The sequence below is a fragment of the Lipotes vexillifer genome, unplaced genomic scaffold, assembly GCF_000442215.2.
Source record: "Lipotes vexillifer unplaced genomic scaffold, Lipotes_vexillifer_v1.1 scaffold316, whole genome shotgun sequence".
NCBI lineage: Eukaryota > Metazoa > Chordata > Mammalia > Artiodactyla > Lipotidae > Lipotes > Lipotes vexillifer.
Window position 1 is genome coordinate 562,954 of NW_006780802.1, and position 16,806 is coordinate 579,759.

At 39.6% G+C, this 16,806-nt stretch overlaps 1 protein-coding gene across 1 annotated transcript in view; it reads right to left on the reverse strand.

Annotated features, from left to right (window-relative positions):
* SPAG6 (sperm associated antigen 6) overlaps nucleotides 1-16,806 on the reverse strand; it is a 73,918-nt gene that overhangs the window by 43,197 nt on the left and 13,915 nt on the right. Inside the window, 2 exon segments of the mRNA XM_007454166.1 lie at nucleotides 8,289-8,472; nucleotides 12,366-12,532. Coding sequence (XP_007454228.1) covers nucleotides 8,289-8,472; nucleotides 12,366-12,532 — 351 coding nt within the window.

A 16,806-nucleotide genomic window follows, 5' to 3' on the forward strand; every position in this document is an offset into this window, starting at 1 on the left:
CCAATCGCATGTCGGAGTGAGATGAGGTGGCGGGAATTTGCATATTATTATGAAAAAATCTAATGTATGATTTTTATTTATCCCCCACTCCCACAAATGTCATTTTTCCTACCCATTATCTCCACGCCACTTCTTTCCACCCCATCTCCAGAGCCATCGGTCTAACCCTTACATATGGGTTAAGTGTCTGAGAGATTAAGGGTTAACACACATACATACATATGCTTTGAAGGTTAAATAATTCTAGCTTCTTTAAAAAGTCAAGTGAGCCAAATAAGCCATTGATCTGGAGTTAACGGGGCCTTATTAAGAAATTACAATCAGCTGGATGGATGGCACACTTAAACAAGGCTCAAGTATAAAAACCAGCTTCAAAATATAGAAAGGAAAAGTCAAGAAGTGGAGATGAGAGAAAGAGAAGGTGGGAAGTGGTAGAGTTGGGTACAGCCTTGGAAGATCATAGGTAGCATAAGATACAAAGCCATTTTTAAAACCCTGATTTTAGCAACTTTTAGTTTTATACTTTACTCAACAGCTGAGACTAAGCTGAATTGGAAAAGGCAAAGTTACAGAGAGGGTCTGGAGTGCTCTTGTAATGAAGAAAATAATAAATTACTTGGAATCAGCTTTTTACGAAATACGCTTTTTGTATCTAGACATGTTTCCATTCATCTCTACTTGCTTTATATAATACTGCAACAATCCTAGTTTCATTCCACCTACAATCTGCATTCTGCTGGGGGCAAAAAAAAATCCTTAGATGGCAAATGCAGATTTTATTATTCAAACTTTCGAACTTCACTGGCATTTGTTCTTTGTTCCAGCCCAGTTTTAGGCAAGTCCCTGCCTTCGAGGAGCTCAGGCTGACGGAGGAGGCTAAACAGTAAAGGGTTAGCAGTGCCCCAGTGGAATTCTCTACAAGAACACACAAAGGACAGAGGAAACAGAAACGAAGCACTGGATGGTGAGAAAGTTTATAGGGTGTTTTTATACAAGTGGTCCCCGGTCAGCAGTTCTCGGAGTGACTGCCTCTGGGTGGTTAATGAAGCTACCTATGGGCCTCCACTGTCCCCCCCTTTTTTTTTTTTTTTTTTTTTTTGGTACGCGGGCCTCTCACTGCTGTGGCCTCTCCCACTGTGGAGCACAGACTCCGGACGCACAGGCTCAGCGGCCATGGCTCACAGGCCCAGCCGCTCCGCGGAATATGGGATCCTCCCGGACCGGGGCACGAACCCGCGTCCCCTGTATCGGCAGGCGGACTCTCAACCACTGCGCCACCAGGGAAGCCACTGTCCACTTTTATTCCTGAGGATGAGCCAGCCCAACATTGTTAATAACTGCATGATATCCCACTGAGTAAATATTCCGTAATTTACTTAACCTCTCCCCCCAACCCCAGCTACTCAGGACACTTAATTGTTTTGTTTGCTTTAGGGCTTTGCCATTCTTAAGTTCAGTACAGTGAACTTCTTTGTGCATTAAGATTACGTTTATTTATTAGTTATCCATTGCTACATACAAAATGACCCAAACTTAGCAGCTTAAAGCATCATTCCTTATCTCATATTTTCTGTGGGTTAGGAATCCACGAGCAGCCTAGCTGGGGGGTTCAGGCTTGGAGTTTCTCATGAAGTTGCTGTCACACTGTCTGCTGGGGCTGCAGTCGTCTGAAGGCACAACTGGGGTAGATTCTGCTTCCAAGCTCACTCGTGTAGTTGTAGGAAGCTCCGGTTTCTTGATGGTTGTCAAAGACCTTAGCTCCTCATGACATGGGCCTTTCCACAGGCTGCCTGAGTGTGTTCTCATGTCACAGCACTGGGCTTCCCTCAGAGTGAGTGATGAGAGAACCCCACAACAGAAGCCTCGATCCTGCAGAGCTGGTCACCTACTCTCAGAAGTGACAGACCACCACTTCTGCAGCATTCTGGTGGTAACACAGACCAGTCCTGGTACGATGTGGGAGGGGACTGTACAAGGGTGAGAATGCCAGGACATGGGATCTCTGAGGGGCATTTGGGAGGCTGGCTACCACGGGTCCTACATTGATACAAATATACTCTACAGGTTAGACAAACATACACACATTCACACATTGTGTGCAGGTATGTGTTTACTTAAGATAGAGGCACAGAGGTGAAGGTCCTGAGGGGAAGAATGTTGACATTTTTTGAGGTTCTTGATATTTTTAGAGTAAACCACATGAAACTGCTGTTTTTGTTAAGTCAAAACCAATCAAGTATAGGTAATTTCATAAGGTCAACCTAATATGACTGCAATATTGTTTTCCAAAGGGGATTATCAGTATGTGGCCCCATCAACAATGTGCGAGTCTGGTAGTTTGGCCACTTATAAAGTACATTTCAGCCCTTACATCATTCTCCCCAAATGGTAAGTTTAGTTCCATATTCCTTAACTTACTACACATGTACTGCTCAGTTATACTGATTAATAAGCATGAATATTAAGTGTGACTTTTTGAGACCACAGCATCACCACTACATTGCCTTTTAACAACAACCCCCCCCCCAACACACAAAACACAAAGTGCAGGCACAGGAACTCTAAGTCAGTGCTGTGAGATGGGAATGTGAGCCATGTATATAATTTAAAAATTTCTAGGGAATTCCCTGGTGGCGCAGTGGTTAAGAATCCGCCTGCCAATGCAGGGGACACGGGTTCGAGCCCTGGTCCGGGAAGATCCCACATGCTGCGGAGCAACTAAGCCCGTGCACCACAACTACTGAGCCTACACTCTAGCCCGCAAGCCGTAACTACTGAAGCCTGTGGCCCTAGAGCCTACGTGCCACAACTGCTGAGCCTGCGTACTGCAACTACTGACATATGACATAGAAAAGAATCAGGCCAGCCAGCACTGTCTGGATTCCTTCCTTACATTATCTATTTGGTAAACAGGATGTAATCTACTTGATGTTTCTGTAGTATCAGAATGAGCCAATTCCTGCAAGCACTGCTCATCTGTGGCTGCAGCAATCTCCTCTCCTGACTGCTACTGAGCTGGAAGGGAAATTTCTCATTTGATTTAGGATATAAATGATATCCCTGAGAGAAAGAATAGTCACACATGTGGAAACCAGTCATCAGGGATTAAAAACAGAGGTATCTGGCAAGACGGTCAGATACTACAAGGAGCTTAAAATGAAGAATGATGAGCTTTCATACACTTGCCTTTCTCACATTATAGAAAGGAAGACTCTCTGAAGGGTTCTGAGTAACTGCCCAGCAGTTCTGCCATAAATTGCTGTCGGACCAGAATAAATCGTTTAACCTCTCTATTTCAGTTTCCTCACCTATAATATGTTAATATTATATATATATATAATGTAATGTGTTAATAATTAAGATGTTTTAGAACACCTAATCAAACGTATTCCTCTTTGCCAGGACTGAGAACAGCCAGAGTTTATTCTGAGACAGCAAAGGTTTACAGGAGGCAAAGTTTACAAGAGACAGAATTTTTAGCTAAAGCTCCTAAACAAACACTGAAAACTTAGTTTTCAGCCCAAATGTGGAAGATCATTCCTACAAAACACTTACGTGGCCCCTCCTTCCTCAGGCTGCAGCCAAGCCGCTGCTCTCACCTCTGTCCCAAGTACTCTGATGACTGCCACATGCTGCGCACAAGTTCGCTGGTGGCGCTCCTCCACGAAGCTGCTGTGCCACTGACAGGCGCAAGGCCAGAGCCAGGCTGCCAGGCGGAGCGAGGAAGGAGGGCCCTGAGCACGAGGAAGCCCCCGCCTGGGCCCTACCAATGGGAGCACCGAGGCCGCAGAGCCCACCGCTCCTCCTGCCTCGCCCCCTGTAGCTTCAAAAGCAAGACCAGTCCTCGGACAGAGTGCGAGATTTGATACTGATTAGGTAAAAATGTAACCAGAATAATTCTGCTGAGTGGGAGAATGTAGCAAGGCGGAGGAAGGGGGACAACCAGTCTGAGAAGAATTCTACCTCGACCTTTATTAAGGAGCCCAGAGTAGAAAGAAGTAGCTTATTTATCTTCCCAGTAAGAGGTACATATTATCAATTGTATTCCATACCTGGTGAGTCAAGCGTGGACATTTAATGAGACCATTTGCCCCGAGTTAAAACCACCACCACCACCATTTCTGGTGGATAGCCCCCAGTTTCCCTTGGTTATCTGTAAAATGCTTTAAAATCTATACATAGAAGTAACTTTTAGAAATTGCATTTTTCAAATAAGGAAAAGTCAGATGATGCCCATAGAGGTCCCTCTTCTACTAATTGTATGCTTACTTTATTTTTGTTTCCTATACACAAACGTTTTTCCTTAAAGGTTCCTTTCTTATTGCCCTTAAAGATACATTTCTTTTGCACCTCCTTTAAGGTTTATATTTCTTAAACTATCTAATCAAACAACTTACCACGAATACCCAGAAGAAAACACTGAATGAATCACTTTAATCTCAATATATTCCATTTTTAAGAGATCATCAAGAAAGCAATCAGGGGACTTCCCTGGTGGCACAGTGGTTAAGAATCCGCCTGCCAATGCAGGGGACACAGGTTCGAGCCCTGGTCTGGGAAGATCCCACATGCTGCGAGGCAACGATGCCCGTGTGCCACAACTACTCAGCCTGCGCTCTAGAGCCCGCGAACCACAACTACTGAGCCCGTGTGCCACAACTACTGAAGCCCGCGTGCCTAGAGCCCGTGCTCCGCAACAAGAGAAGCCGCTGCAATGAGAAGCCCGCCCACAGCAACAAAGAGCAGCCCCTGCTCACGGCAACTAGAGAAAGACTGTGTGCAGCAACGAAGACCTAACGCAGCCAAAAAAATAAAAATAAATTAAAAAAAAGAAATCAGGTTATTTGGAGGTAAATCTTCTATTTTCACTGATATTCAGGATGTGAATGATGACTTACTGCTTACTAGATAACAATTCCCTTTCCTTCTGAGAAATCTATGCAGTAATCTCTTCTGGGAGCTTCTGGGTCCCAAGCCCCTAACTACTGTGAAATATTGAAATTACACTGGGAATTCCATGTGGGAGCCAGATTATAGCAAAAAATTGGAATAGAATCCTGAAGACAGAGCCTATTTATGAACTATAATCATTTAGCCTCAGGTTCAACAAAAGGGAGGTATGGAAAGGTTACCTATGGGCACCTGCCTCAGAGCGTATCTGCATGGTTGTCCTCAAAGCTCTTTTGCACCACTCTTTAAAATACTCATGTTACAATCTGTTTGCCGTAAAGTCCTCTGACAGTAAAAAAAAAAAAAAAAAATTACTAAATATACTCATGTAGTTTCCCCATGATAACCAGCTTCTAATTTAAAACATTGCTTTAGTTTTCTCAATCAACAAGTGTTAAACAATAGTCCTAAGGTGAAGCTCCTTGGAAAACCAAAATCCAGATATTAAAGAAATAATTTTCATATACCAATTCTGAATCATTCTAAGCAAAACAATAGTTTTCTTTCTCAATTTACTTTTATATCATTTTATTATTTTGTCTCCAATAGTGTCACCATTTAAAAACCAAATTAAAGGACTTCCCTGGTGGCACGGTGCTTAAGAATCCGCCTGCCAATGCAGCAGACACGGGTTCGAGCCCTGGTCCAGGAAGATCCCACATGCCACAGAGCAGCTAGGCCCGTGCACCACAACCACTGAGCCTGTGCTCTACATCCCGCAGGCCGCAACTACTGAGCCCGTGTGCCACAACTCCTAAAGCCCATGCACCTAGAGCCTGCGCTCCACAACAAGAGAAGCCACCGCAATGAGAAGCCAGCGCACCGCAATGAAGAGTAGTGCCCGCACACCGCAGCCAAGAATAGCCCCCGCTCGCCACAACTAGAGAAATCCCATGCGCAGCAATGAAGAACAAACACAGCCAAAAATAAATAAATAAAATAAATAAATTTTTTAAAAAAACAAATTAAACATAACCATGGGACAGCCACTTCCTGTTTCTGTTTTGAGTTTCTTCTTCAAAACTCTTTCAAGGAGTACTTAATGAAACTGTATGGTACAGGGGTTGACATGGCTTTGGAGTCAAGATAGATTTAAACTCAAATTTTGGTTCCACCGTTAACATGACTTCAGGTATCCTAAGTTCCACTTTCTTCCTCTTTTCAACAGGGAGAGTAATACCTGCCCTCAGTGTATCTGTAGCCAAAATGAGATAATATCCTAAAGCATACTGCACAGAGCCAGGCACACAGTAATTACTTGATAAACGGTAGCTATTATTTTATACATGCACACACACTGAAAAATCTGGAAAACAAATTAAAAACATCCTTAATTCTATCACCCTAGTAGCACAAACATGTACATCCTTGTAATTTACGTCCACATAAAAATTTATTTTTATATTATTATAATTGTAATGTGCAATTGTGTCTTTTTTTCACATTATAATCACTTTTCCATGTTATCATGTACGATTCATAATTACCTTTTATTTGTTGAGTGAGATTCCATTAAGTAAATTACTATAATTTAACCACTAAATTCCTGCCAAATATTTGAGGGGTTTTGATATTGGAAATAATACTACAATAACATTTGCATGAATGCAGCTTCTTCATTCTGTGGGATTCTTTCCTTAGGAAGAATTCCCAAATCAGGCTCTCTAGAGTAACCATGAACTCTTTCATGGCTTAGATTAGTTTTGCCAAATGGCTTTGCACAAGTTTATACAATTTGTAGTGCCTCCATCAGTGGACAGAAACACCATCATGCCCTCTCAAACCTTCAGTATTAATACAGTATTCATACCTTGCATTTACTGATCACTTTCCATGTACCAAGCATTGGTCTATCTCATCATCCTCACAACAAATCTCTGAAGTAGTACTTCCCCTCTTGCAGATGAGGAAGTTAAGTTTCAGAAAGCTTAAAAGCCATGCCCAGGGTTACACAGCAACTAAGTAGTAGAACTTGGACTCAAACTCAGATCCTGTCCTAAGGTCACAATGCTCTTAACCACTTGGTTATATTTCTGCTTTACTCTTTTTTCCCCCCAAATAATAATAGGTAGGAAAAGATACTTTCACTGATGTTTTAATATGCAGTTCTTTGCTTACCAGCAAAGTTTACTCTTTTACATATGTTTGTCTTAAAACTGTTATTTTCTTGTTGTGTTATTTGTTCATACTATTTAGCAACTTCTGTAAAGTGGTGGGAGCAATTTTGTTCCCTATGTATTTTTTACGGAGAAGGTGTGTCAGCACAACCTTCACACAAGAGGCCCAGGCCCCTTCTTTTTCTTTTTTTCTTTTTTTGAGGTACACAGGCCTCTCACTGTTGTGGCCTCTCCCGCTGCGGAGCACAGGCTCTGGACGCGCAGGCTCAGTGGCCATGGCTCACGGGCCCAGCCACTCCGCAGCACGTGGGATCTTCCCGGACGGGGCACGAACCCGTGTCCCCTGCATCGGCAGGCAGACCCTCAACCACTGCGCCACCAGGGAAGCCCCTGGCCCCTTCTTGATGCCTTCATTGAGCTCAGTTTATAAGAAAAGGTGCTCCTTCTCTTTCTCCTCCTTCCTGACGATTATGGGCTGAATACAAATATGTTCTAGCAAGTTACCACGTCCATATCTTTTCAACAATATTCACTCACACAACATGGCTCCTGGCTGGCTTGGAACACCCTACCGTAAGCGAGAGTGAAGACCCACTGTCCCCTGAGGGGTGACAAACTCAAACAATTTTGTAACAGAACCAAGTTACCAAGGTCCTTGAATCTAATCAATATCTTATTCTCCCCACATCCCCCTGATTCCCTTTCTGTCTTCAAATTTTTCTTTTGCTAACTAACATAAAGACTGAAATGTATAGGTTTTTTGGTGAATTTGTGATCCAAACAACTTGGCCATCATTCAAAACTTATCTCCCATAATGTATAGAAACATCATTAAGATGTCATATCTGGGACTTCCCTGGTGGCACAGTGGTTGGGAATCTGCCTGCCAATGCAGGGGACACGGGTTTGAGCCCTGGTCCGGGAAGATCCCACATGGCACGGAGCAACTAAGCCCGTGCGCCACAACTACTGAGCCTGTGCTCTAGAGCCCATGCTCCACAAGAGAAGCCACCGCGATGAGAAGCCCAAGCACCACAACGAAGAGTAGCTCCCGCTCGCCACAACTAGAGAAAGCCCGCACACCACACCAAAGACCCAATGCAGCCAAAAATTAAAAATTAAAAAAAAAAGACCTCTCATATCTATGGTTTACTAAGCAAAACCAGATTTACCTAATTAATCTAAACTTTAACAATCCTATTTTATAATAAGGCCCATTACCTGCATTATGTCTTGCAATATAGCCAAGTGCCCAGGCTGCAGCCTCTTTGACTCCAGGGTCAAAATCTTCCAAGCATATCACCAGCGTATCCAGTGCTCCACAATCCACTATCGCCTGAGCTAGCTGGGGAGAATGTTTACCAACTGCTCGTAACACAAAGGCAGCTGCTTTCTTGTAAAAACGCTACAAGGATAAATAGACAAAACTCAAAGTGAATTGAGCTGAAAGTTAAAATAGACCAAAACCAACATTAAAGTGACATTGATATATTTTTTAAAAAAGCTCAAAAAATAAATAAATAAAATAAAAAATAAAACTAAGGGAAAAAAGCTCAACAGCTATTAAATATAAGAGATGAAAAACATCCTGCAGGGGCTTCCCTGGTGGCGCAGTGGTTGAGAGTCTGCCTGCCGATGCAGGGGACACGGGTTCGTGCCCCAGTCCGGGAAGATCCCCCATGCCGCGGAGCGTCTGGGCTCCGTGAGCCATGACTGCTGAGCCTGCGCGTCCGGAGCCTGTGCTCCGCAACGGGAGAGGCCACGACAGTGAGAGGCCCGCGTACCGCAAAAAAAAAAAAAAAAAAAAAAAAATCCTGCAATATCATTTTGATTTTTTGATGTTTCCCCCATTGCTTTTGTTCAGTAACTGAACTGAAAGGATTTAAGCCTTAAAATACATTTCAAATGTTTTACTCTGAAACATGCATTTGGAAATTGTATAAAATAAAATATAAACATTATATTTCCTACAAATTCATAAAATAATGAGACTGCATGTTTGTGCATTACAGTGAAAGGTATTTGTCTGCCCTATGGGAACTCTTAGATTGTTAGCGCAGTCAACTAAACTGTCACCTAACAAATTCGTTTCCTTTACTTGCCCTCAGTCTCTAAGCATGACCTCAACTAACCTTTCTGGTGTCCCACATTATCCTGAAATAACAACTATGTTCTGAGGCTCCCTTAGCAATCATCAGATAAACATAAAGGCAAAATATTCATGAAACATTTTAAAACTCCTCCTGGCAAATAAACCAGCCCGACAGTGCGTTATGTTATTTATCCCTTCTTAGAAATGCTTTTTTACAAAGATATAAATGACTTACCATTATGTGAATTTCAAGTAATACTTCATACTTAATATGTTCTATATGTAAATTTTATCAGACTAAGAAATAAAACTGAAACACAAGACTAACCTGTTTTTCTTCATATTGCTAATAGAAAATTAGATGTAGAGGAAGTATTTGGCTATAACACTCCCTGTTTTATGGTTAGCATAATGACACAGTAATAGTCTCCTAACTCTATCTTTCATTAATAGAGCCCAGTTAATGCCCTATTTTAGATTCTAAGTTTCTATTTCTTTACAGTGACTACAAAGAAAAGCGACTGGATGACTATAGCATCCGTTTTGAAAGCATTCTATTTATGCAGGCTAAAATATTAAGATTCAATAAAAAATTATGTGAGAGAAAATACATCAAGTATACTTTAAAATATTATATCTCCAAAATCAGTATATATTGACAAGATAAGAAATATGCTATGTTAGTAATGATGTTTTGACTTGATATCTTTCTTTAGTTTCTTAAATGTCAACATATACAGGCATTAAGATATTTGTTATAAAGTCTAATTTTACATGTCAGTAACCAAAAATCTCCTACTTTATTATAAAAAATTAGAATAGATTTAGAGTAGCTTCCCATAGATTATTTTCTCATAATTGTGGAAAAATAACGGTGACACATTTCTTGTCATTACCTTAAGCTAATTTGACTTTTTATATTGCAGAATTTTCAAATTCACACTTTACTGGGCATGAATAGTCAATACTAACTACAGTGCCTAGAATATCACTCTCTGATCTCATTCCAAATCCCTAAATCTCTTCTCTCCTGGAATTCCTCACCAAAAGAATTACCCTTTCAAAAAAAAAAAAAAAAAAGGAAGGAAAAGCAAAACCAGAGGACTTTGTACCTCATAAAGAAGATATTAAATCTCCTGTGAGAAATGGGCTAAAGGCCTGGTAGGGGAAGGAGACAGAAGCCTGTGAATGATGCTTCACATTCTCACTTTCTCCTCACCTCTGCCCTAGTACTTTTTGTCTCTTTACAGCTAATGGGTACTCATTCACTTAGAAAACTTCTGTTGAGAACCTTCTATGTGAGACACCAAACACAGACCCTGCCCTCAGAGAAGGAGGTGAGTCCAAGCATTTGATGATAGAAGGAATGCCTACAAGAAAAATAAAATTTCTGTAACTCCTCCTAGGGATAAGACAGTTGTTACCAAATTACTCTCCAATCTAAAAAAATAAGGCACATTTTTAAACAAATAGGATTTTTTTTGGGTAAATACACATAACATAAAATTTACTATTTTAATCATGTTAAAGTGTACAATTCAATGGCATTTAGCGCATTCACAATGTTGTGCAACCATACCTATCTAGTTCTAGAATATTTTCATCACTCCAAGAAGAAACCTCCTACATGCTAAGCAGCCACTTCTCACTCCCTCCTCCCCGCAGCCTCTGGTAACCATTCATCTGCTTTCATCTCTATGGCTCTGCATATTCTGGCTATTTCATATAAATGGAATCATACAATATGTAGCTTTGTCTGGCTTCTTTCTGTTAGCATAAAGTTTTCAAGGTTCACCCATGTTGTAAAATATATCATGATTTCATCCCCTGTTATGAACTGATAATATTCCATTGTATGGATACATAACATTTTGTTTATCTAGTCATTCTTTTGGCTATTGTGGATAATGCTGCTATGAACATTTGTGCACAAGTTTTGTTTGAACACCTGTTTTCAATTCCTTCAGAAACATAACTAGGAGTAGAACTGCTGGGTCATATGGTAATTATGTTTAACTTGCTGAGGAAGTGCCAAACTGTTTTCCATAGCAGCTGCACGATTTTACAAAACTTCTCCACACCTTCACTAACACTTTTATTATTATTTTCCTTTTTTTCTTTCTCTTATTCTTTATGGCCATCCTAGTAGGTAGGGTGCTATCTCATTATGTTTGGTGTGTTTTTTTTAAGATTTATTTATTTTTGGCTGCATTGGGTCTTCATCGCTGTGCGCAGGCTTCCTCTAGTTGCAGCGAGCAGGAGCTACTCTTTATTGCGGTGCACAGGCTTCTCATTGCAGTGGCTTCTCTTGTTGCAGAGCACGGTCTCTAGGCGCACAGGGTCAGTAGTTGTGGCTCGCGGGCTCTAGAGCGCAGGCTCAGTAGTTGTGGTGCACAGGCTTAGTTGCTCTGCGGCATGTGGGATCTTCCCGGACCAGGGCTCAAACCCGTGTTCCCTGCATTGGCAGGCGGATTCTTAACCACTGCGCCACCAGGGAAGCCCCCCCCCATTTTTAAAATTGTATTGTTTGTCCTTTGGTTACAACAAATAGGAATTTAATCTTAAAGATATGTCAAGAAAGATACATCACTAGGTTATGATAAACTAGCAGGATGGAATGAACAGTCCAAGACCCTATGTAGAGGAAGATCCTTATCTATTGTTAGAAACATAGAGGGAACCAGACAGGATGAAAAAAACAATGGAGGTGCTCTTATATGGCCCTTAAAAGGGCTGACATGCTTGCATGCTCGGAAAAAAATTCTTTGTCAAACCTTCCATTACAGGTATTCTCCTTCCTTTTGGATGCTTCTCTCCCCCTTGCTTCAAAGCTGTCTCTTATATTGTCCATTAACCAGATTTCACCATTGTATATAACTTATTTGCCCAGGGCTCCACACACCTTTCTAAGACTGATCCTATAACTTGAATAAACCCATGCTGAGAAATACTGCTTTATGAATAATTCCATTAAAAATTATAATATGTTTTCTCCTTATATTAACAGTAATGGAGAAAAGCTGCCTATCAGCCCCAAAGTAAAATACCCTAAAAGTATTATTACATGCAGTTCAAAGAACTGAAGGTTGTATTAACATCCTAATAATTCTATGCCTACAAACTTGCAACTGTACCCAAACTATCAATTTTTTTAAAAATCCAAAACAAACAAAAAAACATATAACTTAGTTTTTAAAAATTCTTACATTCTGTTCTGCCAATGAATAAACAAGCTGTGGAAGAATGTTGCCCTTCACTACTGCTTCTGCTAGGTCATCATTATAATTAGCCAGTCTCCCCAGAGCCAAAGCAGCAGTCTGTTGAATTGTTGGGACCACATCCAGAAGAAGAGGCCTCAGCAAAGACATTACACCTAAGTTATGAGAAAACAGAAATCAGCAAATTTTAAATTAAAAGGCAAGCATACCATTCAGCATATAGGCAGATAGGAAAATTCAGGGGAATATATCAGTGAAACAACAACAACAAAATCATCCACTAAAAACTAATGGGATATCAAGCAGCATCTAACTGGCTAAGGCACAGAATAATACAACCTGTAATTATCAAAGTAGCAGCTTAGCATGGAAATAAGAAAGGCTTTGGAGAACCAGTTTAAATCCCTGATTTGGCAAACACTAGCTGCGTGACGTCATGAACGCAGAGAGAAGTTGTAAAACACAGAGTAGAATGCCTACCTAGCACATGGCAGGGAGGCAGGTGTTGGGGACCTGGGTCCCTCCCACACAGCCTTTGCACATGCCATCTTTCAGGGCTCAGTTCAGTCCTTTCCTCTCAATCAAGTCTTCCGATGTTTTTTTCTCTGATTCCAACTGAACTTTACTTCAGGGCTAGGTGAGCTAGGAGGGTCATTTGGCTAGGGCCTCCCATTCATAAAGGGCTGCAAATTCAGATTTCTGACATTATCTCCAAATAAATAAATCACAATACTAGCTCTCATCATATTCATTCTAGGCTTGAATACATAGTAGGAATACCATCATAACAACAACAATAAAAGTAGCTTATATGTTATTTTGTGCATGCATTGTTTTAAGAACTTATTTTCCATATTAATTCACTGAACTCTCATAACAAACCTAGGAAGTAAGCCCTATTATCATGTCTATTTTACAGATGTGGAAATGGAGGCTGAGAACGGTTAGGGAAATCCTCACACAATGGTGGAGCAAGGTTAGCAATTCCGATATTCTTTTTTGATACTTACTAAATAAGTAATATGTATGGAAAATTGAGGAGGTGGGGAAAAATGATTGCATTTGGGCCATTTTACTGGATACTTCCAACTCTGTATTAACTTTGCCTTACTATAAAATATGCAAAATAGTCAACTGCTATTTGTGCTTTAATGATGGTGTTTTAGTCTAAGATTACAAAAAAGGTAATGACGAGAGTTCAAACTAGAACAAGTTTAGCAATTTGACTTTCTAAATTTAATTTACAGCAGGCTATTCAACTTGATGTTATTACATCTTTTCTTTAAAAACATACCCCAGTGACCTATAAAAGCAAATACATATTACCAATATTCTTTTATAATGTTATATCCAGAAACATGTGACATAGAAATAAAAGGAAAACATTTACAGTAACATATAGGATTAGACCAAAATAAGATAAATGGTACTACCAAATAACATAAGCAGAGAATAATGATTCTTATCACAGAAACATTTAATAATGAGACCTGTGGCTTTTTGCAGTTCCCAATTTCCTTTAGTGATCATTTTTACGTCTAAGTTGGTTTGGTTAGATCATTTTACAGAAGGCCACCATTGCAAGTCTGCATCCCACTCAGGCTGATTAACTTTGCAGGCACACAAAGTGTGCCTAGGACCCTCCTCAGGCCTAGGCCACAGCTCATGTTAAACAAATTAGCATGTCCATGTGCATAAGTGTTGCTTATATTATTCTCTATACTTTTTTATAGAGATAATTTCTGTAATATCTCACAACAAAAAGGTATTAGAATGACTACCAAACATTAACATGGGTTCCTTCTAGAAAGTTGAATCTAAAACAATTTGTTGATCTCTTCTTTGTAGTTGCTTTATTACTCAATTTAAGTTTTTTAACAGTAGTAAAATATATATAACATAAAAATTACCATTTTTACCATGTTGGGATGTACAATTCAGAGGCATTAAATACATTTACAATGGTGTGTAATCATCACCACTAGCTATGAACCATTAAACTGCTTTCCACAGCGGCTACATAATTTTACACTCCCACCAGCAAAGTACAAGTGTTTAAATTTCTCCCCATCCTCACCAACGCTTGTTATGTTTTTTTTAGAATAACCATCCTAATAGGTTTGAAGTGGTATGTCCTTGCGGTTTGATTTTTATTTCCCTATCACCAGTGATGGTGAATGTGCTTATTGGTCATTTGTACATCTTCTTTGTTGAACTGTCCATTTAACTGGGTTGTTTTTTTTGTTGTTGTTCTTGAGTATAACTTGATATTTTTTATAATGAATATGCACCATTTTAAATAAAACAAGTCAATACTCTAAAAAAGAAAAGCTAAATTTGGTAACATATATTTAAAGTTTCATAATAAATACATTAATAAGGATGCTCAGAATAGTTTTAAGAGAATCACAAATATGTTTCATGTTATTTTTCCCTGATGATTCGGGTATTTCCTTTTCTCCTCACTTGATATAATTATGTGAAGGCAGTGGCTTATTTTCTTTTGAAATATAAATGGAAAATCAATCCATACTGGGTTATTCAACCTAGAATTTTGAATTAAACTGCAAGAACTCTGAAATTTTATGTTACAAATTTGAAGAATGAATTTATCTAAGTTTATAATATTTCTTATTATATTATTATGTATTATTAGTTACTATATTTAGCTAACACACCACAAATCTCCCAATGTTGGATATTTTCAGTTTGCCATTTTAGCAATAAGATATTTTACCCCCAAAGATGTATTTCACTTGTCCATATACTCAAAGGAATTTTCTGCTTTGTATATTTTCTCCTCCCTTTTTCTACTGCATCTGGCCCAGGAAAAATAAGGTCAATAAAATGACATACAATTCCTTTCCTTCTACTCCAGTATTCAAAATCAAAGTCAGACTTCTATGCAGATGTTTCTATCATATTCCTTTGTTCAGACAGTAAGAATTTTGAAAATTTTTAAATCTCTGAATATAAAAGTAAAAGCTAAAGTTTCCATTTAAAATATATGTTTAAATAAGGTTATTCTGGGGCTTCCTAGGCAGTCCAGTGGTTAAGACTTTGCCTTCCAATGCAGGGGGTGTGGATTTGATCTCTGGTCGGGGAGCTAAGATCCCACATGCCTCGCAGCCAAAAAACCAAAACAAAACATAAGCAATATTGTAACAAATTCAATAAAGACTTTAAAAATGGTCCACGTCAGCAACTAAGCCCGTGCGCCACAACTACTGAGCCCTCATGCCACAACTACTGAGCCCTCGTGCCACAACTACCGAAGCCCGTGCGCCTAGAGCCCGTGCTCTGCAACAAGAGAAGCCACCGCAATGAGAAGCCCGCACACCACAACAGAAAGGAGCCCCTGCTCGCTGCAACTAGAGAAAGCCCGCACCCAGCAACGAAGACCCAATGCAGCCAAAAATAAATAAATAAATTTATTTTTAAAAATAAATAAACAAAATAAAAATGGTCCACATCAAAAATAAAATCTTAAAAAAAAAATAATAAGGTCATTCTTACTAGAGAAAATATTGCCCCAAATTTCTAGTCCTTGAATTGCCTCTTAGTGCTTCATAGTCCTCGATCCCCAGGGACATGTTTTTATCTCTTACAAAGGCTAAGCATACTTTGTTACTCTAATTGCAGGTTTGTCCTAGATATACAGATAATGATGCAAAAGGAACTGAGGAAGGAAGGAAGGAAAGGAGGGAGGGAGAGAAGGAGGGAAAGGAGGGAAGAAAGAAAGGAAGGAAGGAAGGAAGAAAAGGAAGAAATGAAGGGTGACTGATCCTTGGTGAGTGAATGCATGAAAATATAGAGTCCATAAATCACAACAGTCTGAATTACCGCTACACTATCTGACAGACAAGGTCTCTAATGAGCAGCTAATGACTCATTAGGGTCTCCACTGAAGGAGCCAACACATACTAGCTAATATTGGGTTGGCCAAAAAGTTCTTTTGGGTTTTTCCATAACATCTAACAGAAAAACCCAAACAAACTTTTTGGCCAATCCAATATTATATCTAATAGTTAAAATTATTCCTGTATTATACTCTAATATCTATAAAACAATTCTGTTTTCTCTATATAAATTGATTAAATGGTGTGAAAATGTTTCTGAAATTTAACCTACAGGCTAAATCTTTACAATCTTCCCCCCCCGCAACTTTATAGCTTTGAGTTTCTTTTCTGTATTTCTTGTTCCAGTGCCATATTGGAGACACTGCTTCTAATACTTACATTGTAATCCAGTTTTGCAAAAAACAACCTCGCTAATCCTACCCACCATCATTCATTCAAAAAATAGATCAAGGTTTACCGAGTGGCAAGAAGTAGGACCTCATACATGAGTAAAGGCAGTTCGTGCTCTCAAAAAACTAATAATCTAGTGGAAGAGATTATAGAATAGCCTCAAAATAATCACAACTCTT